At 41.7% G+C, this 21577-nt stretch overlaps 1 protein-coding gene across 1 annotated transcript; it reads right to left on the bottom strand.

The window, feature by feature from the left end:
• Positions 1 to 580: 580 nt before the first annotated feature.
• Positions 581 to 18683, bottom strand: LOC147892507 (alpha/beta-Hydrolases superfamily protein). Its single transcript, XM_087387067.1, has 13 exons — positions 18523 to 18683; positions 18270 to 18422; positions 17964 to 17990; positions 17779 to 17869; positions 5416 to 5459; positions 5191 to 5289; positions 5030 to 5087; positions 4850 to 4902; positions 4105 to 4206; positions 3550 to 3615; positions 3306 to 3427; positions 1418 to 1589; positions 581 to 1225 (listed from the first exon to the last, which is right to left on the bottom strand). The coding sequence occupies exons 1-13, from the start codon at positions 18622 to 18624 to the stop codon at positions 1145 to 1147; spliced, it is 1170 nt and encodes a 389-aa protein (XP_087243193.1). The 5' UTR covers positions 18625 to 18683; the 3' UTR covers positions 581 to 1144.
• Positions 18684 to 21577: the final 2894 nt, after the last annotated feature.

The raw sequence follows: 21577 nt of genomic DNA, 5'->3' as shown, positions 1-21577 counted from the left end.
TCTCCACTGCATCGTATTTCTACACGAGCGTGGACGTGTGCGCGTGCGTGTGCATGTGCAAGATCATGATATATAACATTCTTATACTGAGATGATCTCGTGATGTATTTTTTCACATCCCATTCTGGGATATTGCTTTGGTAATATAAAGCTACCAAATTTGCACCCCACAAAAAAAAAGTGTGCACGTGTGTGTGTGTGGGTGGGTGTGTGTGTGTGGGAGAGAGAGAGAGAGAGAGAGTATTATTAATGGATAAATTATATTTTACACTATTTTTCGTGGTCCTAGGCGAAAGCCCACGTAAATTCTCAAAACGTTTCTAAATGGCAACTGTGAAATGCCTTTTGCAAAATGTTTCTAGTAACATTGCTTTCATGAGCAAATAAAAGTACAAGAGAAAAACCAGATTTTTTTAAAAAAATGATGAGCTTGCAATGAGTCAATAATTAAGGTTTCAGTTTCATCAACCACTGTTCATTGACTATTATGAAGGTCCTACATATGAAAATAAGAGCAAAGAAGCAGGCAAGCTCTCAGTTAAACTAGGGTAGAGCCAGCAACTTCTCCAACAAGATAATGTGCTAGAGGCATCATGAGACCCCGGAAGAATAAGGAACCACAAAAGTGTACAATTGGCCAGCTTGGAAGCTATTATGCAGCCAGTACTTGCCATTCAATGAGCCGTTTGGCTTTGTGACTTCAAATGGTTCAAGATTACAGTACAGCAACTACCACAAAACCCATATGGCACCTTTTGAAAGGTGTTGTGTGCATAATCAAGCTTCACTAATCTCTTTTGAAACGTGTTGTGTGCATAAACAACCTCCACTAATCTCTTTTCCATTAAAGAAAATATCAAGAATCATTGCCTTATGCTGACCACGTACGTGAGCCATAATCTCAGTCCTGATAATCATAAAAGCTACTATGACAATGCTCTTATAATGTACTCTCCGCCATTCCAGGACAATTGTCCTGAGTCCATTGTCTCCAAACGGTGGTGTGAGGCTGCCCCAATTGCAACCAAAAATACTTTGATGTTCAACATGAAGCAGAAATGAAGACCCCAAGACTACGATATGAGCATTAACTGCAGGTAAGCCAACCAATGCTGCCAATTCTATAAGAATATAAAGCCCCATCTCATCTCATATTTGAATAGTCATAACCCTGGAATGTTGGTGACAAAATCCTAAAAAGACCATCTGGATTGTCTGTATGAACCTGCCCAGTCCACACATAATACATAGAAAATCTCAGAGGAAAAGAACACACATGAATCCTTTTACCCAAAAATACGTATAAATCAATCCAAATAGAATCCAACAAAATGAAGTTTTCAAAATCGAGAAAACAAGGGTGAAAGCCAGCTTTTGCACAACAAATATCATCCAACAGTATAAACCAAACTATTACCCAATGGCCTGCATCCTCAAGAACGTGCATTTGGACCCCAGCACCTTCACATGCCGCCAATGTTTCAGCCATATGTATCCTCTGGACATCCTCGTGTGCCCATCTGTGTAAACTTCTTTCTGCTCTAAGAAAGTTACAGTGGACACCTTGAGGCACGTTCTCCACTACATGCCTGTGATGGAAAGGAAACCAAATTTACTGCAATTATTCCTCTGGGAAATCGATGCAGAGCCTCTCTCTCTCTCTCTCTCTCTCTCTCTCTCTCTCTCTCATTGTACCTTGCGTATTGATGCAGCACATTTTCATGGTATTCTCTGGCCAAACCTGTATATTTTGGAAATAATAGCTTACCAGACAAGGGGGAAATGTCTGACTGCATCTTGAGGTCCTCAAATCGAGACAAATACTAGATGGAAAAACAGAAACAAACATTACAAATGAAAGCTCAATCACAGTATTAGAACAGAAGCCCTCTCTCTCTCTCTCTCTCTCTCTCTCTCTGTCTCTCTCTCTCTCTCCAGCCTCGCTCCCTCCCTCCCTCCTACTTAGCTCAGGTCGTGTCGCCAGCAAGATCCAGGTCACCACATAGCTTTTGCCCCAGGCCATTGTCACACAGTTCCAGACTCAGCTCTAGAACACCATCATGGCTTTTCGCACACAACCAGGTCGCAGGTCAGGTGGCTGTAAGCAGCAGCTCCAAGGTCGAGGTTCAGGTCGCAGGTCAGCCCAAACAGCTTACGGGTGTCACCTCCAACATCTTGCAGTTCAAAAAGTCCCAGGTTTCTTTCCTCCACTCTACTCCGAGTTAAACTGAATCCCCGGCCCAACTCAGGGGTCAGCATCAATTGAGGGTGACTAAGAAACTGCAGGCCAAAGGATGTCACAAAAAATGAAATTGCTGCTGCCACTTCGACTTCACTCCTGCCAACCGACTTTCCGACTCACCTATGGCAGCTGCCCCAACACCCACCCCTTACCCAAAGACATCAAAGAAGGAAGAACATTTCAGACCCACAAGAAAAAGATTCATTACTTACAACAGGAAATTTGAGAGCTCAAGATTCGACAGCTATGGAAAGGAAAGTGCAGGATATGGACAGCAATGGAAAGCAGGAAGTCATTAAAGAGGTACTATACTAGTGTAAGTCATCTCCACCAGCGCCATAGCTTGTCAAAAAATGATTACCACACAGTAAGATCAATGAAACAAGAGATTTTCACTGATTTCAGCATGAAGTTGAACAAAGCTGATCTGTATGTGGAAGTAAAAGAGCAGGAAATTAGACTTATTCTATGCCGGAAGAACATTTCAGACCCACAAGAAAAAGATTCATTACTTACAACAGGAAATTTGAGAGCTCAAGATTCGACAACTATGGAAAGGGAAGTGCAGGATATGGACAGCAATGGAAAGCAGGAAGTCATTAAAGAGGTACTATACTAGTGTAAGTCATCTCCACCAGCGTCATAGCTTGTCAAAAATTGATTACCACACAGTAAGATCAATGAAACAAGAGATTTTCACTGATGTCAGCATGAAGTTGAACAAAGCTGATCTGTAAGTGAAGTAAAAGAGCAGGAAATTAGAGCAAATAATAGACTAATTCTACGCCGAGGGGGAGTGCCAGATAGTTGTTTTGATGAGGAAGAGTACACAAAAGATAAAATCACATGCCTCAAAAGGAGAAAATGCCACAGGTTGAATGGGATGAAAATGAAAATTTGAATATCACTCAAGGGAACACTAGCACAGGTCTACTTCAGAAATAGAACAGCAAAGGTAAAGATTCTCAAACAAACCCACAAGTTGAAGGTACACATATTTGGAGATCTGAGGAGCTCAATTCGAACCTAGCTTATTATTTCTCTCTCACAGAAAGATACTTACCATAAATTAGTCGCCTCATATGATTTGTACATGTCTGAAATCCCCTGTAAGTCAAAGGTCCATGAAAATGCCGGAGGGGAACCACTGGCTACATCAACAGGTCTCAGATTTGTGGTCATCCACTATAGGCAGCATATCAAAAACAGAGCATGATCAGCACAACAGATTTAAAAGAGTTTTAAATAAGAATCATATTCTTGAACAAAGAGAGTACTTTAATCTACAACTCCAACGAAGTCTTTACCTGTGCAATGCCAGGTGAAAAGCCCTTTTGTAGCAAGGCATGCACAACAAATCGCCTTGAAGGGACCTGCAAGATCAATATATTCAGGAGCCAGAAAGATTCTTAAAGCAGATTGACTATTCTATAAGTGGGAAAAAAATAATTTATGGGACTCAATGTGGATGCAATCATATAAAATAGATTTGTGCTAGAGAAAGCCGTTCCACCATACAACACATTTGTGGTTAGATACACAGTTGTACATTTACATTGAAAAACACATAATACACAGAACTGCATAAGCATACAAAGCAATGGGTATAAAGACTCAACACTGTGCATGCTTTTGGGGGAATGATAAATCTTCAGTAGGGTCCTGTTTCATCTGTCTGCACTGAATGTCATTTCAACCCCAATTTGGAGAGGCAATTATTTATATTGTGACCCATTCTTTATGCATATTAACTGCCGTACTGACATCCATGCTGCACAAGGTGGTGAGTGAGGACAAATAAATGAGCAGGAGTAGCATCAATAAGGTTATAAATAGGCATTACGATATGTCTTAAGTCGCACCTGTTTGGCCATTGGCACCAGGGCCTCTATAAGCTCAGCAGGGTGATCCTCTCCATTACCCCCAGCTCTCACTGTTCCAGGTGTCGCATCAAGTACCCATACCTGTACTTCAGACGGAAGTGCTTCAATCACTTTAACCAGAGACATAAATTGCAGCATTCTCTTAAGCTAATTATATTGATTGCAACAGCATTATATACCATCTAGTGGTAGAAGCTTAGAGAACAGGCCAAAATAAGCCATTACTATGTCTTTCAGAAAATTCAGCATCTAGAGGTCACAATTCTGTTCTAAACCAAGATGCTGTTTTGAATCCATTTGCTGTTTTTTATGGCTGAGAGAGGTACATAGAAATTCCCACAGAACAGGCCAAAATTAGCCTTTACTATGTCTTTCAGAAAATTCAGCATATAGAGGTCACAATTCTGTTCTAAACCAAGATGCTGTTTTGAATCCATTTGCTGTTTTTTATGGCTGAGAGAGGTACACAGAAAATCCCACAAAGTTTTTGCATTGCTAGAAACATTCAAGTATTATCTTGCTTCAAAACAGCCACATGTTGTTTCGAATCCATTTATTGTTTTTCTTCTGGCCAAGAGAATCACATAAAAAATGCTATCAGCCTACTAGAAAAAATAAACTCAGGTTGATTTTGCCAAATATTTTAAGCTGTGCGCCTTGATTGAGTACACCAGCTTTCTTCACTACAAAAACATGGAGGCATTTGGAATGTCATAAATCTTACCTCGATGGGACGTGCCAAAGGTTTTGCAGCTTGATCAACCATACTCAATGCCACTGGTCACAATCAACGTTATAATAACATAGCAGCATTCCATCAATTGATTGTTGTAATCATGCACAGCATATATTCAAAGGCAGCTTATAGAACTATTCTCAATTGACAATAACGCTAAGCACCTGCCTTTGCCACCAAAACTGTGACCTATCAAGGCTCGAGGTGTCAACTTCAATTGTCCAACCTGTCACCAAGTAAAATGAAAGAGACATTGAAAATGTGTGAAATTTTTCTTTCAAATACTTCTAAAATATTGATTTAAAGATCCAATTCCTACAAAAGCTTACCAGTTTCAGAACATCCAGTGCAGCTGATGCAACCGTATGAGGTCCAGGCTTTGTAAATGTGGCAGAGTCCCCGTGGCATCTCAAGTCTACTAAGAGAAACTGCTCACATGATTCAAATCTCATCGTGCTTATCAGACAGTAGACTAGTTCTCTCTCTTGGCTATTACACATTTCAACCACTTTTGAGAACAAATTACACTTAAGTGATAGTTGAAGCCATTATACCTGCCAAGATGGGAACTGCTGCGCAAGTCTTTTGGCAAAAGAAACTGCCAAAATAAAAAGAACTTAGGGTCATAAGTAAGGTGAAACAAAACAGCATTCATCCACAAATCATGGCAAATCCTCAATCATCCATAGTACGTCTCATAATTTTCCTAAATGACTTGGGTAAAACATAGGCGAGCCCTAAAGATTTTATATGATCTGCAGTTTCTTTAATGCCTGGGAAAAAAGGAAACTGTCTAGCACAATAGAATGATAAGGAAGAAGTGACATCCAGCTTATGATATTTAAAAAATGAAGCCTTTTACTTTCTCCATGAAAAGAAATAGCCTTTTGATGAATTAAGACATCAAATCCTACATTATACCGCAGTAACTCAACTTGGTACTTGAGATATCAACTACGTCATCCATCACCCTACGGTTGTACATGTCCAATACATGAATAAAGCAAATGTTAATCTATCACCACTTCAAAGTTCAGGCTGACTATTTGCTCTCGAATTTTTCAACCTGTGCGGATCAACATTTCATCATCCCAACTCCCAATTCATTCTTCATTCCATAGCCTCCTTTGAAAATAATTGCTTTACATTTTTGACATGGAAGAACTCCATTCATAGGACAAGTTCTTTACATATCTACACTTACACAGTACGTAACAATGCCCACACCTTGCCCTTCTCTGATCCATTCTTTTGCAGCCATATCAGGTTGCATCCTGCCCTCATCTTGTACTCCCAGTCCCATCATTCTCCCCTCTCTTGCTTGATACACAGACTCCTAAGATCTCACCCTCTCCTTTATGACTTTCCCTCTCGTTTATCCTTTCACCCAATCTTTATTTTTGTCATGCCCTTCCCATTTCATGCCTCTTTCTTGTCACCTGTTTCAGCTCCTTCCCCAGACACATCTCAATAACACAAAGCTTGTATTACTGTTTCTTTTGATGCCTGTGCACAATACTGTTACCTCTCCAACCCTATCATCTGAGAAAAGTACCCTTTTCTCACACACCCACTTTACAAAACTCAAAAACCCACTTTTAAAGCTTTAAATTAATCTCAGTCTTGGAACAAACGTGTGGCAAGGATTAAATTCATTAAATCATGAATGCTGGTCCTTGAGATGAGGTTTAACGTTTCATTTCTTGCAATACTATCTAACTTCTATGAATAACTGTTCAGTTAAATTCTGCATCAAAATATTAATATATCCATAACACATTTTATATATTGTTATACCTAGTCTCCTGATATAAAGAAAGATTCAATTAACATGTGTGGATACTGACTTTTTTTTTTTAAAGGCATTTTTTGAGTTGGAAAACAATCAAGCCTACAACAAATAATGCAACGGTTGGAGAGGGACTTATTCAAAATGAACCAAAAGATGTAGCATAAGACATCATACTCCGCCCAGCTCCCATGAGGGGCAACCATGAAATGTACAGAATACTACTCATAGGTAATGATGTGAGCCAAGGAGTGACCATATTCTAAGATACAGATTAAGCTTAGCAAGTTGCACTCATAGAATACATTGAGGGCCTCGAAAGGATTAAATCCATAGAAACTTTGCATCAAAATGCCATTAAAAGTGCAACAAAATAATCCATGACGTAGCTTTTAAGTCTTGTTTGAAGGGTTAAAGGACTGAGAGTTAATAAAGGGCTGAGGATCCAAAAGCTGCCAACTAACGAATTCAGTTCCTATTTGTGTGACTCCCTAGAATTGCAATTGCAAACCTAGTCGTGTAACCAACCTGTTGCCTCACCCAGGCTCAAAGCACAATCTCCTTTGCACTCACAAGCTTTCAACCCATGCTATCCCTGCTCCTTGAATAAGCTCTCTTCCCAACCAAAGATACCCAGTTGCTGCACTCTGCCCAGGTACTGCAGTCTCTCTCTCTCTCTCTTCTATGAGACATCCCCATGCTTGTATGGAATCAGATTGCCTTGCAGAAAATATGCTTATGCCCCCGTCCTTTCCTTCCTAGTGAGATTAAAGAAACGGCCTGCCAGGTCTAAGAGGTGATGCCAGCAAAATCAGATCGGGTAGTTGATTGCTGGGAAATGGTATTACGTAATGAACAAGCTGGATTTATCATGAAAATATAGAAGAGGCAAAAAGAAACGCATTTTAGAGGCATCCAACAGAAGGATTTTCTTCTACAAACAGTAAAGTTTGTGCTGAGCACAAAAGGTATCCAACAGAAGGATTTTCTTCTACAAACGGTAAAGTTTGTGCTGAGCACAACAGCACAACAAAGGCACACAAAAGAGGCATTTGAACAGCACCCAACCGTGAGGTCGGCAGTCTTAAACAGTTTGGTTTCCATGCTAAGCACAAAGGGCAGAACATATGAAAAACAAGGTGGGGATCCTATTGGTGGGCATTATGTGCAAATGTATGCAATGGAATGGTATGCCCAGTATGCGAATGAGGTACATGCTTGTTTGTTGGGGTTGTCAAGGTCGCTCCATATATGGTCTAAATGAGAGTCATACGTTGTTGGTTCTTCGTTGAAGTGAAAGTAATCCATCATGCTTTGTAGATTTGTTGATTGTGGTGTTCTTTGAGAGGTATCTATGCTCGAGTCACCACTATGGACTTGCTTTCAACAAGGTGGCACAATCACTAAGTCCCCATTTAGAGAAAATATAAAGTACCTCGGATACATATTACGAAAAAATTTACCAGTAACTTGTAGAAGGGAAACGAAAGATGGGGATGGACCATTAAATATGAGTGGGGACGTGGCCATTTTGGCAAGAGATCCTCATTTAAATAGTATCACATGCTTTTAATAAAGGTGGTGTCATACACGCTAAATGGCAAAATAATTCACTACCACTCATGTAAGGCCAAAAACTTGATCCACACAAAGTGACAAAGTCATTTACAATCTCCACAAAGAGACAAAAACCTGAACCTGAACCTGGATGACAAATACTAAGAAGCACGTACAAATGCCTCCCCCATGCATATGAGGCATATTTACAGGGAACTCCATTCCCACTTTCTTGAATGAGCTAATGCCATTCTAGACATGGTCAAGGCACATGAATGTGCCAGAATGTAGGGGAGCAGGGCTGGAAAATTCCTGGGTATGCCCTTGCAGATGTTCCTGGGACGTTCTGACATTGTTCACAGCCATTCCAAGGCTCTCTGCTTGGGAGCAACCTGTGGGCTGACAAAAGGTGCCACGAGCTGCCTCTTTTAAGTCTCCTCCTCATCTCTTGCCTTGCCCTGCCTCTCTCACATTCCCTAAGCTCACCTAGCCACTCCACCCAGCCTCTCCAAGCCTCAAACTTGTCCCTAGCCTGCACTCTGCTCTCTTACCTCCAATTAAGGCTCTAAACTCTCCATTCTCCTACCAACAAACTTTGAGTGTATTCATCTTTTACCCAACCACTCACAAATAGCTCCCCCATGCTTACAAATAAAAGTTTGCTTCCTTTTGGGGGGGGGGGGGGGGAACGCCACCTTAAGTAACTCTCGCTATATGATGTAGGGTGGCTGCTCCCACTATGGACTGCACTTGCTCATGCTAAGCAGCCTCAAGTCATGGAGTGCTCAGCCTGAGTTATGTTCCTTGAGCTTTCTACAATGGTTTTCTTTATAATCATAACTTCAAGATTGAGGTACTGACAACATTGACGTGGATAGTGCATATGGAAGTGCCTTTGTAGAAGACTGGTGGTAGAACCTTGAGTTCTCATTCTTTGGCTGAGCTTTGGCATCATACATCAGCTATTTGTAATTTTACTTGTCTCCTGGCTTCCCCGTGATATTTTTGGCAACGTTTTATCATTGTAAATTTCTCCTAATTTATAAAGGAGTGACAACAATCTAGATTTCTCCTAGGGCTTGCTATTTGGTTCCCTCTAGAGTTCTAGAATACTCTTATAGAATACAAAACATATGTCGAGGAATAGCTCTAACAAGGGTGATCATCGTACACACCCCATGTGGTGTCACTTTATTTTGTTTCCAAATATCTTATAGTTTAAGTCCTAAACATGTGTGGGTGATGAAAGTTACTGTCATTATTATCTTTCATTTTCCCCTAAAGCACGATCAAGTCTAAAAAACTACACAACTTCTACAGGATGAGCAATGACATTCACCAAATTCATAAACCTAGATGAATCTAGGAACATTCCCAAACTCATCGTCTAAAAACACAACATGGTGCAGTTTCAATCTCAAGATAGTCACTCATAAGATTGAAAAGCATAAACTCCATCACGCATAGTAGGGACTAGTTACTATGACATCCCCACCGACGTCATCAGCACCCAACAGTGGGTGTAGACCATAGTATAAAAATATACTCTCACATATACAAATCCACAAACCCACACATACTTGAGCATCCTTTTATACAAGTCTTTGTACTGAGTTTCTGTCGGCACTCCGGAGGTGAAGGGCAAACTCAGCCATGAAGAAGGCTAGCACTAAAGGAGAAGGCTAATCAAAAAGTAGTCCAAAATCTCTTCATTCAAGCTACAACTGCTTGTGAAGTCTAAATGATTTCATTTTAGTCTCTCCCAAACGAGCATCTAAATCTAGCTAATGGGGCAATGCACCATTTAAGATAGAAAAAATTATCACAATACCAACAAGCCGCAACTTGGACGAAAACTTCACAAGGTGAAATTTGCATGTCCGCTAATACAGCAAAAGCATATACCTAGATGAATCCAAGAACATTCCCAAACTCATTCTCTAAAAACACAACATACTGCAGTTTCAATCTCACGATAGTCACTCATAAGATTGAAAACCATAAACTCCATCACGCATAGCAAGGACTAGCTACTATGACATCCCCACTGACGTCATCAGTGCCCAACAGTGGGTGTAGACCATAGTATAAAGAAATGCTCTCACACATACAAATCCACACACCCACACATACTTGAGCATCCTTTAATACAAAGTCTTCGTACTGAGTTTCTATTGGCACTCTGGATAAAGAAATGCTCTCACACATACAAATCCACACACCCACACATACTTGAGCATCCTTTAATACAAAGTCTTCGTACTGAGTTTCTATTGGCACTCTGGAGATGAAGGGCAAACTCAGCCATGACGAAGGCTAGCACTAAAGGAGAAGGCTAATCAAAAAGTAGTCAAAAATCTCTTCATTCAAGCTACAACTGCTTGTGAAGTCTAAACGATTTCATTTTAGTATCTCCCAAATGAGCATCTAAATCTAGCTGATAGAGCAACGCACCATTTAAGATAGAAAGAATTCATAAGAATAGATCCTTCACCAAATGAATTTGGATATTTGTACAACATTTAAAGTTTATAACATTTGTTGACATAGTCAACAATCTATGAATCTCCGAACTTCTTGATTCTAAAGTTAAGAGAGAGAGAGAGAGAGAGAGAGAGAGAGAGAGAATTGGTGAGAGAGAGAGAGAGAGAGAATTGGTGACTTTTGCTTATGCTGCATTCATCACGAACTTGAGAAAATGCCTTATTCGCCTAATTCGTGGCCCAAATGCATAGTCTACAGTTGGACAGCCGCTCGATGTTTCACGCAAGTTCTATACTAAGATGAGTTGTTTTCTACCCCATGACTGCCAAGTTGAGAATACGTTAAAACATTTGAAGAACAAGAAACAGTTCCAGTCTCATCTCTAGAATAGACACAAATGGAAAATTTGAATCTCTCCGTTGAATGATGATTTGATAACAACAAATAGCACACGTGGTCAGCGTATGGATGTATGTGCTCACAAGTTTTGCAATCTTGCCAACGGTAATCTTTGGAATCAATAATCTTTGAGTGTGATTATCTAAACCCTAATCACTCACATGCACATTAGATTGTACATTACGAGCCATAACCGTTGGTTTCATTTTGGGTAGTCCTCATAAGCCTAGCTCAAGTTATGGCCTTAGCTACCATACAATTAATGTTATAGGCCGGATTGTACATTATTATGTGCATGGATATAGGGGTCATGGGTAAAATTTTAAAAGGAGAATTAAAAACCTATTTAATTAAATTATTCCACTATGTAGGCTAGGAATATTTGATTAAACAAATAGAATCTAAATTTGTTCGATTGGATATATTATACTCTTACAAAGGTATATATAAATATATCTATATTTCAACAAAATTGTAAGTCTAATTCTGGTTTTTTAACTACTTTTATCAATTTTAGGGTTGGAACCAGCCATATGAAGTGATAGTTGCTTTCCCACCTCATTATTGCATGCTTGCTGTTGAGATCTTTCCCTCGTTTTTCCAGCTGTTGAAGCCTAGAACAAGAAATTTGCATTTAAAACTTGACTCTTTTCGATTTCCAAGCCCCTGTGTCACTCACCGCGCACCTCTAGGGCAAATTGGCATTGGTTTCCAGCCTCTTGCTGCTGTTTTGGCACTAGATTCCACCACAAATTAGAAGCAGAGCTGTTGGACGTTCCCTGCAAGCTCCAAACTTGCTCTAGATTGATCTAAGAGGTGATGATTTTGCTAATTTCACTCTTTCCACGTTTCTCTGTTCTAGTTTTGAATTTTCGTTTTTGTTTCTTGGCACCTAGAAAAAACAATTGGCCAAGCATCTGGCACTTGTCTGAGTTAGGAAATTCACAAATTAGCACTAAGCTAATTGCAATTGCAAGATACGCATCCACTTTGATCCAAGGTCATGTTCTTCTGTTTGATCACTTCCAAGCATCATCTAATAGAACGATTTGAGAGATTCCTCTTTCTGGTTTAATTTTTTCACTTTCGGGACAGCTTCTTGCTTGACTTGACTTGATAATTTTGGGTTTTGATACCATTGGTATCTTCTTGGTTGATGAATTTTTGTTGTTCATAGATTGATCGTGTTCCATGTTGGAACAGTTTTTATGAAGATACTCTCAGTGTTGTACACTAGATTTTGATTGTGGATTTAAGTTTCTAACTCAACTAACATGGAAGATGATTGTGATAGTGTCTTCATGTTAGGAGAATGAAGAAAGCAATGGGACATCTCTTTCATCATATTCTATTGGCTGTGTTTTGGGCACCTGACAAAGATTCCACAGTTATCACCAAGTCTTGGCTACTCACACTTCATCTTTTGTTATTGTCCTATTTATTGAAACATTGTAATTCCTTCCTAGTTATTAGTTTTATGCTCTCCTAGGATTTTCAGAGGTTCTATCCTAAATTCTGGAATAATTTTGTATAAAGATTCAGCATTACTAGAACATTGACATATGCCAAGTGCTTGAGCTTTGGTATTTGGGTGATCCTCATCCGCAGCCCACGCGGGTTTTTTTGTGTTCTATTCTTTCAGTTATTTTCACTTATAAGACTGTGAAAGGAATGATATGTGGTGGTATCAATTTCAATTTTTGGTTATAAATTCCTAGCTTTAATTAAATAAATCCTCAAAACACGCTTTCACATAATCACGATTCTAATAGGGTATCAAAGGCATCAGGGACTTGCACGGCAAGGTATGGTCTCAAAAACTTGGATGGATTTAAAACTCAGATTAAAGAGCACTTTTTATCCCCTGATTTCGAAAGAGATTTATTCGTGGATTGGGATAAGAGACTCAGTCAGATATTCTACATATAGGTTCTAGACACTTTGCTGAAAGTACAAACATGCCACCTTGTAACTCAGCCTGAACAGTCTCAAAAATATCTAAGTGGGTTGTCAACAATCATTAAAAAGGAAACCACTGGATTTGATGTCACAGGCCTGAAGACAATAACTCCTTTGGCAAATAGAATTGAGAATTATCTGGAGTAGTGTTGGTGACAAACCAGTCCTAATTCTTTTTTATGCAAGTTCCACATCTCACCAGAATTAGCTTTACCACTCGGTATAGTACCTGATACGAATCATGTGAGGTGTGCTACATCAGCTTTCAAAGATATGCCGAACTCTTCAGTTGTTCAAAGTGGGAGCAAAGCTAAGAGTTCACTTGGATCGTTTGAATTTTCTTGCGGATCCATTGACTGATGTGGATGTGATTTTGGGACAACTACGGCATACCACACACAGCCGACCTATGATTATTGAGAGAAGACGATGACAATTCGACATCGTGGATGTGACGTCACTATTACAGCCAGAGTCACAGGAAGCCTTATTCCCATAGTGAGCCACGTCCATGTACCAAAAGTTATAAAGAATGATGTTTGTTCCTACTTGAGTTATGTAAGTAAGCCAGATAAGAAAGGCAATGAAGATAGCTTGACTACAGAGAGGAGGACAGTTCCTAGAGAAATATACCTTTGTAAGACTAGAATAAGTCCAATCATACAAATTTAGAATTTTTGTTGTTCTCAAGATCAAAAATCTACAAAGAAAATAAAAGAGAAAATGAAAGAGAAGAAAAAAGAGGTAAACAAAAACTTTTATGAAAAACAAAAGGAAGGCATACTTAGCAAGCAAAGCAACACTTATGTCGTCATCAGTGCCCAAGCATAAGCAGCTATACTGGGTTTCTAAAGGCCCGCGGAGTCTTTACCACCTAAGAGACCTACTGACTTATCCATAGATCTACTAAATAGACCTCGGTACTGCAATGAAGGTGGCCGGGCTGAATTGGTGAAGCGCCACAGATGGTAGGAAAGGAGAAAGAGCAGAGGGGAGAGGAAAGAGGAGAGAGAGAGATAGGAGGGAGAGAGGGTAGAGGCAGAGGAAGAGAGAGAGGAGGAGGTAGGGAGGAGAGAGAGTGACTAGGGAAGAGAGGGAGAGTGAGCGAGCGTAGGCAGCAGGAAGGAAGAGGGAGAGTCGATAGGATTAGATGTCACATCAAAAGTCCCCTTGTACACAAGAGGATGGTACTTATATAGTACTTCCCTAGCCCTTTAGACCCCTCTATCTTGCAAACACCCCAAATACTAATTATCCTAACCCCCACTAACTTGACCCACTTTTGGCCCTTCATTACAACCATCCCTCCTTTAAAAATATAATTTTGTCCTCAAAATTGCAGGTGATGGGCCCCCTACTGTAAAGAGGACATACATCGTCATTCATACCACCAGGGTCAAAAGGAAATGTAATATATTCCTGTGCCTTGGGTGTTTTGGCACCTCCAGGGTCATGTGGGGGGTAATCCCTCCTGCCACCATCATCATCATGAAACTCCATAATCACATAAGTTCCGGCTGTCCCCATGGTTTTTGTTCTGCGCACCACATTGTGCTTTGCTGTCCACTTTTCTCCACATGTAAAGCATTGATTGCTTTGCCATATACCCTCAATGGTAGCTTCCATGAGTGCTTCAATGAGCTGTCTTTGCATTGCATCTCCCTTGCCAAATGTCAAGAACTGAAAATCATCGGATAATGGAGGGGACTATATAAGTCCAAGCCCTCCACTCTTGTAACACTTTTGATGTGACGTCTGGTCCTATCTACTCTCCTTCCTCCTTCCTCCTTGCAGCCTACACTCTCTTCCCCAAAATCTCTCTCTCTCTCTCTCTCTCTCTCTCTCTCTCTCCCCTACCCCTTCTCCTTCCTTCTCTCCCTTGCTCACTCTCCCTTCCTCTCCTCAATCCCCTTTCTCCAATTTGTCCCCTACCGCTTTTCTACATGGAGAATCCACCTTGGCTGTGCAAATGATCTCATCTTGGGGTGCAGGCTACTTGCCTTTGTCCAAAAGTGCATGTGTGGACACTTGGTTTAACTACTGGATGAAGATTTACTGACCAAATTGCTGCCCCAACTGCAGAAACTTACACTAAAGCATGGAGGACAACGCCTTAAGGAACTCTCGATATATGATGTAGGAGATAAGGGCCGAGAAGGAATCTCTACACCACTAGTAGGTGCTCCCACTAAGCAGCCTCAAGTCATGGATCATCACTAGGTAATGACTCCTCGAAACAATGCACCCTCTTGGATGCCATGGTGAGCTATTAGATTGCATATGTTGTGATTACATCTGCACCGCTGAGGAAGAACTGGCATCTCCCTTTGCGAAACTAGGATACAATTAAGCAAAATCACGATCCAAATCGTCAACAAGCTGGCGGCATAGACTCAAAGGCCGTCGAGCCCTTCAGTCTAGAAGCGGACAATCAAATGCAAACAGCCCGGTTTTTATACTTCTTCGAAGCGGGTTAGTTTGTTTGACGTACGGTGGAGCAGCTTCCAAATGCACCTCTCTAATGTATATCTACACTGTGTCCTTTCCGCAGACAACTGAGTGCTACTAAGGAACGTACCTTGTGCTTTCTACTTACACACCGTTAATATAGAAACTTCAGCCACACACCCTGTGCCTTTCGATGCCTTTTGGCCTCGAACAACCAACTTGTCCTCTATTGGGGGTTTCACTTGTTTTGACCCAATACTACGATTTCGGAGGAACACAATCCGTGGAATTTCTACCATGGATCTTCACAATCTATACAGATAGTCCAAAAGATCAATGCGTCATCATGAATGGGACTTGTTATTGAATAGTTGCTACAACAATAATTGTGTTAGTAGAGGGCAAGATGATTGTTGCATCATCCATTCTTGATGGAGCAAGTAAGGTGCAATCCTAACTTGAATTGGGCTATATTGTTTTAGCTTATAGCATGACTAGGCTAAGAGCTGGTAACAACTAGAAATATATGTTGACCCTTGTTTTAAAAGAAGTAAATTGTGGTTGCGGTCACAAGGAACCATTGGGGTATGTGATTTGCAAGGATGCTCGAATGTGAGAGATGCTTTAAGGGAAGGGGCAAAGTACCAATTGCTAATAGAGAAGAGGATGATGCATATGAAATCAAAACAGCATGAGAAGCAAGAGAAGATAGAGTTGAAGGGAAAAGCAAAGCACGAACCAAAGGTGCCAGCAGCGGTGCTCTGATGCCAACATAGAAATGAGGGGGTGCAAGGTATCGAAAAAGGAATCATGACGAAAGAGGGAGAAGGGAGAGGAGAGGCTAGAGAGAGAAAGACAGAGAGGAAGGAGAGAGAGAGAGAGAGAGAGAGTACAAAGGAAGGAGGAGACTAGGAAGATAGATAGATTAGATGTCAAATCCAAAAGTGCCTAGAGAAGTGGTGGGTTGGGTTGATATAGTCTCATTCACACTCCCCTCTCACTGGGGTAGTACTACATTAGTCTCTTTCCCTCCCTTCATTACAATATAAAACCAAGCTTGCCAACACAAAAGAAAAGGTAAAGGAAAGGTATGAACTCATCAGATGCAAAGACGGAAGGCTGCCATCAACGTGTGTTGAAGACAACATTACTCCCATGATCACGGGTGCTCAAATACCCAAAGAAGCTTGGAATATTTTGGAAACACTATGAGATGAAAGAAGCTCTTCCTTAAAAATCAACTACTGGGCCCGAATGGCAAAAAACACATCCATATAGATCAATTTAGTAGATTTGAGGGATGCTTCTTGCTTCGGTTGATTAAGAAGTTGACTTCAAAGATCTTACTTTCTCTTGCTTCTTCATATGGGTATTTGTCACCTCTCTTGTTAGCGTGATCCCACTTTCAAAGACATGGACACTGTTCAATCATAAGGAGGAAAGAAGGGAAAGTTCAAGAAAAATCCAGGTTTTCATGATGAGGAGAGAAGGGAAAGTTCAACAAGTATCCAGTTTTTCTTCTTCTTCTTCTTCCTCTGCTTTTCCTCCTCCATCACAAGGAAACCCTCACAATAGGAGCAGTATGATGAAGGAAAAGAGTCCCATAGACCTCTTAGCCACTTGAGGACGATTAAATCTCTCTCTCTCTCTCTCTCTCTCTCTCTCTCTGATATTCTCGACAAAGATAAATCCTTGAGCCTAGCTTCAATCTACTAAGGTTAGAAATACACACCTTCCACTACGTTGTCCGTCCACTGGGACTTTTGGGCAGGTTTTGGGAGTTTTCTTCAATTAACAGCGGACTTACTAGGCTCAAATCATCCAATAAGTCCATATAGACGAGACAATTAATGCAGAAAGCCACATTCGTCAATTTATTACCTTGGATGGGGAGCCTTATTGCTGTTTCCACTTGACTATCAAATCCGTGTACCATGGCAAAAGTACACACACACAAATCTCTGTAAATAAAAAACTACACACACACACACACATCATTGCACGTACGACCACTCAAATTTCTCAATCAAAATCTTCCTGTGGATGATTCACTAATACATAATATGATCCAGATTAATAAACCTACTTCCACGTTCGAAGGGGGTAGGCTTAAAAACTTTTATAAGCCTAGAATATGACCGACTAAGAAATTTTTCCAAAGGGAGAGGGGGGGGGGGGAGAGAGAGACAGAGAAGAGCGCTACTAAGCAAGCATACTACGCTTATCCCCTGTGCGTCATCAGGCCAAGCACCTCCGAATAACCGGCGATGAAGCAATTTACCCCAATTGCGTCTGGATCCCAAAATCCCATGGAGGAGGACTGCTGTGGGTGGCTCACGCGTGGCCCTGTCCATTACCTCACTCCATCGCACCTGCTCAAGTCAAGAGTAGCAGTATATGAAACTTAATAGAAAATTCGCACGAAACACCACGAAGTCGTGGAAGAATTCTGGGCAAACATCTCACCAGAGCTCCTTGTACAAGCTCGTAAGCCTACAAACGCAACCGGCCGTTGTTTGTGAGAGCTATGAAGCAGATTCTAACCTTAAAGGTCGTATCTTTGATTAACAAAAACGACTGAGAGAAGTAATTCCATGAAACTCTGAACTGAATTCATTATTTTGAGAAAGCTTCGACACTTTACAGTAATCGTTTGAAGTTCCATCCGTACATGCAGCACGGAAATTTTCTATAAGAATCTTGGGAAGTACTAAACAGCTAACCAGCTAGATAAGGAAATCATAATGCGGAGCTTTGAAGTACAAGCATTACTAGGACTTTACTGCTCGAAGGCTTCGAGGATGTCCTTGAGCCCACAGGCCTTTCCTCTACGAGCGTCATTTCGACGGGCCTTACATGCGTGCGAGCCGTCAAGTGAGAGAATCGCATACGATCCGACGACGAGGCGAATCCAGGAAGCTCTCCCTGCGAAGAAGAGGCGGAATGAGAGTCCAAAGAAAAGAGGGGGGGGGGGAGGGGGGGGAACGCAAGGCTCAAAAGAAGAAGAGAAATGCGGAATGGGGACCTGGAGGAAGGGGCGGAAGGGGAGGAATTGGGGGAGGGGGGAAGGGGGAGGGCGAGTGGAGGTGGGGGAAAGGGGGGAGGAGGGAGTGAGGGGGGAAGCCATAGCCGAGACTGTGTGTGTGGAGATCGGCTATGGCGATGGAGAGCAGAACGAAGAAGAAGAAGAAGGAAGAAGGAAGGAAATGCAAAAAGACGAAGGGTGGCGATTGGTCCAATTCACACAGAGCCCCCGCTTTAAGGTCCCACTTACACGTGGTGCCCCTTCTTCCACTTCGATCCCTTGGACGATCCTCCACAACTGCCACGTCACGCAGTCGGTTTGCCTTGACAAAATATTTCATCTTTACCACAGGCATCATCTTCGACCTTTGAATTCAGCTCTTGCCCCCTCCTTAGCCTTAGCAAAGGTTCGAGTTTTGCAAAGCTAAAAATCCTGTTTGGTATTTGTTGGGGCAAGAAATTCCTATTGGTTGCTCTCAAGTTGGTATTTATGACTTTGTCACTAGATTTAGAAGTGTCTTTGACTATGGTGCTCTGTGTGTGTAGACTATCAAGTGTTTATAACACTGATTTGTTGGCACCTTGGCAGTGACTATTCATGATTTTGCTTTTCGGCTTCTGGGCCCTTGCTTTGTTGCGGCCATCTCCACGACATCCCCTTCCTCCTACCTCGCCATCCCCTACACCTCCTCCTTCCACCCCCCCTCCCTCCCCTCCCTCCTCTCTTGGCTCTCCTCCCTCCCCTCCTCCTCCTCCTCCTCCTCCCCCCCCCCCCCCCCCCGGCCCCTTTCTCTTCTCCTTCGTTGGCTCCCCTCGCCCTGGCCCCGTCGGTACCATCCGCCAAGCCGCCCTTGCCTGATGCCTCACTACTTCTTCCTCCCACCCCCGCTTGCTCCGCCGTCCTTGACTGCCACGAAATCTGTCGTGCCCACCACCCCTTGCCCGTCTATGACCGCCACCTCCTCTCCGAATTCTGCCTCCAGCCCATCATTCTTACCTGTTCATGGAGGTTTTTTGGCTTTGCAGACCGTCAGTTGGCTGCTCTGGAACTGTCGCCATAGCAGATCATGTCATGGCAGGAAGAATAGGAAAGGATGAAAAAAGGAGTGAAGCTTTATGACGATTTCTCTTGGAAGGTACCCTTGAATCTTCTTAGGCATCTCATCTTGTGGGAAGGCTGAATAGAGGTTTGGAAACGAATTGGTAGACCCATCGGAAACGAATTGGTAGACCCATCAGGAGTTTTGAGGAGTGGTCCTTGCATCATTTTTTGATTGGATTCAGGACAGGTCCTTGCATCATTTCTAGGTGCCCTTGCTGCTCAAATCGGTCTCGAGGATTTGAGGGAATTCACGTTTAGGGATTTCGGTTCAATAAGTTTGCTTAGTTTGCTGGAGCTAAGCAATTTGGAGCTACGGAATCAAGTTTATCTATTGCTGCTATATTGTATAATAGCTTGGGAGCTGAAGATAATCATATGTGGACTCAAAATTTGAAGAAACGTTGGCGATTATTATAGGAAGGTGCTTTTGCTTGGGCATTCATAAACTCTCTCTCGAGGGAAAAGGACCAACACTTTTGGCTCTGCGGGTCTCCCAAGAAACCAATTGGAAGGGCTTGGGTTAGAATGCAAGCAAAGTGCCCTCCTCGATGTTGTTATGGGAAAGGCCACTTTTTCAATCCCACCACGCATCACCTTATCCTCCGTTGCCTTTCTCACAATCCGCGCATAGATGTCCTTCTACCCTCAGATGACCAAGTCTTCATATGGGTTTGACTATATCATCCACCAAAGTGTTTAGCAGCCTGCAAACACCCGAAGACCAAGAAACGTGTAATAAATCATCCATTGGCGGATAGCAAGTCAGTGACAGAATCAAAGAAAAACTAGAGACACCTTAAAGTGTGGAAACAATTATAGAGATAGTTAAGGCTCTAAAGTTTGCTTCAGACAAGCTAGAGATTTGTACTGCAGAGGAGTTGCATTACGTTCATGTCCCACAAATAGCCTGGAAGCTCGCATTGCCTTCAACACGGAGTTAGTGGCAATGCCCATCCACTCCTAAAATACGTCGGAGGAGTATATTTAAGCTTTTGTGAAATAGACCCTTCAGTGGTGTGCGGTGCAATTACGGTTTTAGATTTGCACGGCAGAGTGTTGTCTATGAAGATTTTGACATTGTATATCTTAATTTGCCTATGTAGTGGGAGTTTTGTCTTTCTGAGAGAGTCATGTGCTATTGGGACTTTTAGAGAGAGTCTTGTGCTGTTGGGGCTTCTAGAGAAGCTATCTTGAGAGCATGTCGAATTGTATCCACAGATTCTAATGTTGGACGGCAATGGAAAATCATCTCAGGAGGAAATTGTGTCCTTATACGAAGTGTTTTGTCAACTCGATCGCAATGGGAAAGCCTTCATTTCCGCATAGGAGTTTTTGTCTGTGCCTGAGTTTGTTGTAAATCCTCTTTCTAAGGTGAGGTTCCTTCTCTAGTTTTTGAAGCACGTTTAGCTCACGTTTTCATCTTTGTTTGATCTATGAGGATTGCAAGGCCATTACTGAGGCAAGGTTTGCTTTTAATTTGTCCCATTTTATCTTATATCTTAACTTATTATTTGTCCCATTTTATCTTATATCTTAACTTATATTTGTCATTATTTTTGCTTGCTCACCAAGAAATTAACACCAAATTCTCTAGCTGTTATCACATCTCTAGCTTTTATCACACTCTCACATTTAGCCTGTGCAAAGATAGCCCCTCCCCCATCATGAACGTGCATCATGCTTTCCAACAACTATCTTCTCTCTTGGACTTGTTGCTCCTCCTACCCCTTTGTGAATTTGAATCTCACCCCCCTCTCACCTCTTCTCCTCGGCTTTCCCTGATCTGTAGCTCTTGCTATGTTGTAACGTCTTGCACCACCAGGAGGTCGGTGGTCTTCATGAAAAAGGGTGGGGGTGTAGCCGTGCATTTCTGTCAATGATTCAAGTCGCATTGAGCTCTTAGGATTCAGACGAATGTCAAAAGGTGAGAGACTTTGAGAGGCACATGCTACTA

The sequence above is a fragment of the Dipteris shenzhenensis genome, chromosome 16, assembly GCF_047967505.1.
Source record: "Dipteris shenzhenensis isolate YYH24624 ecotype China chromosome 16, Dip_SZ_1.0, whole genome shotgun sequence".
Lineage (NCBI taxonomy): Eukaryota > Viridiplantae > Streptophyta > Polypodiopsida > Gleicheniales > Dipteridaceae > Dipteris > Dipteris shenzhenensis.
This window is presented reverse-complemented; position numbering and strand designations above follow the sequence as displayed.

What these genes read in the sequence shown, in the direction of transcription:
- LOC147892507 (XM_087387067.1), bottom strand. Translation starts at nt 18,624, where the DNA reads ATGGCTTCCCCCCTCACTCCCTCCTCCCCCCTTTCCCCCACCTCCACT. An exon ending in CACTGGATGTTCTGAAACTG is followed by an intron (nt 5,088 to 5,190) that starts GTAAGCTTTTGT and finishes ACTTGGTGACAG; the next exon opens with GTTGGACAATTGAAGTTGAC. An exon ending in TATGAGGCGACTAATTTATG is followed by an intron (nt 1,590 to 3,305) that starts GTAAGTATCTTT and finishes TTTCCATCACAG; the next exon opens with GCATGTAGTGGAGAACGTGC.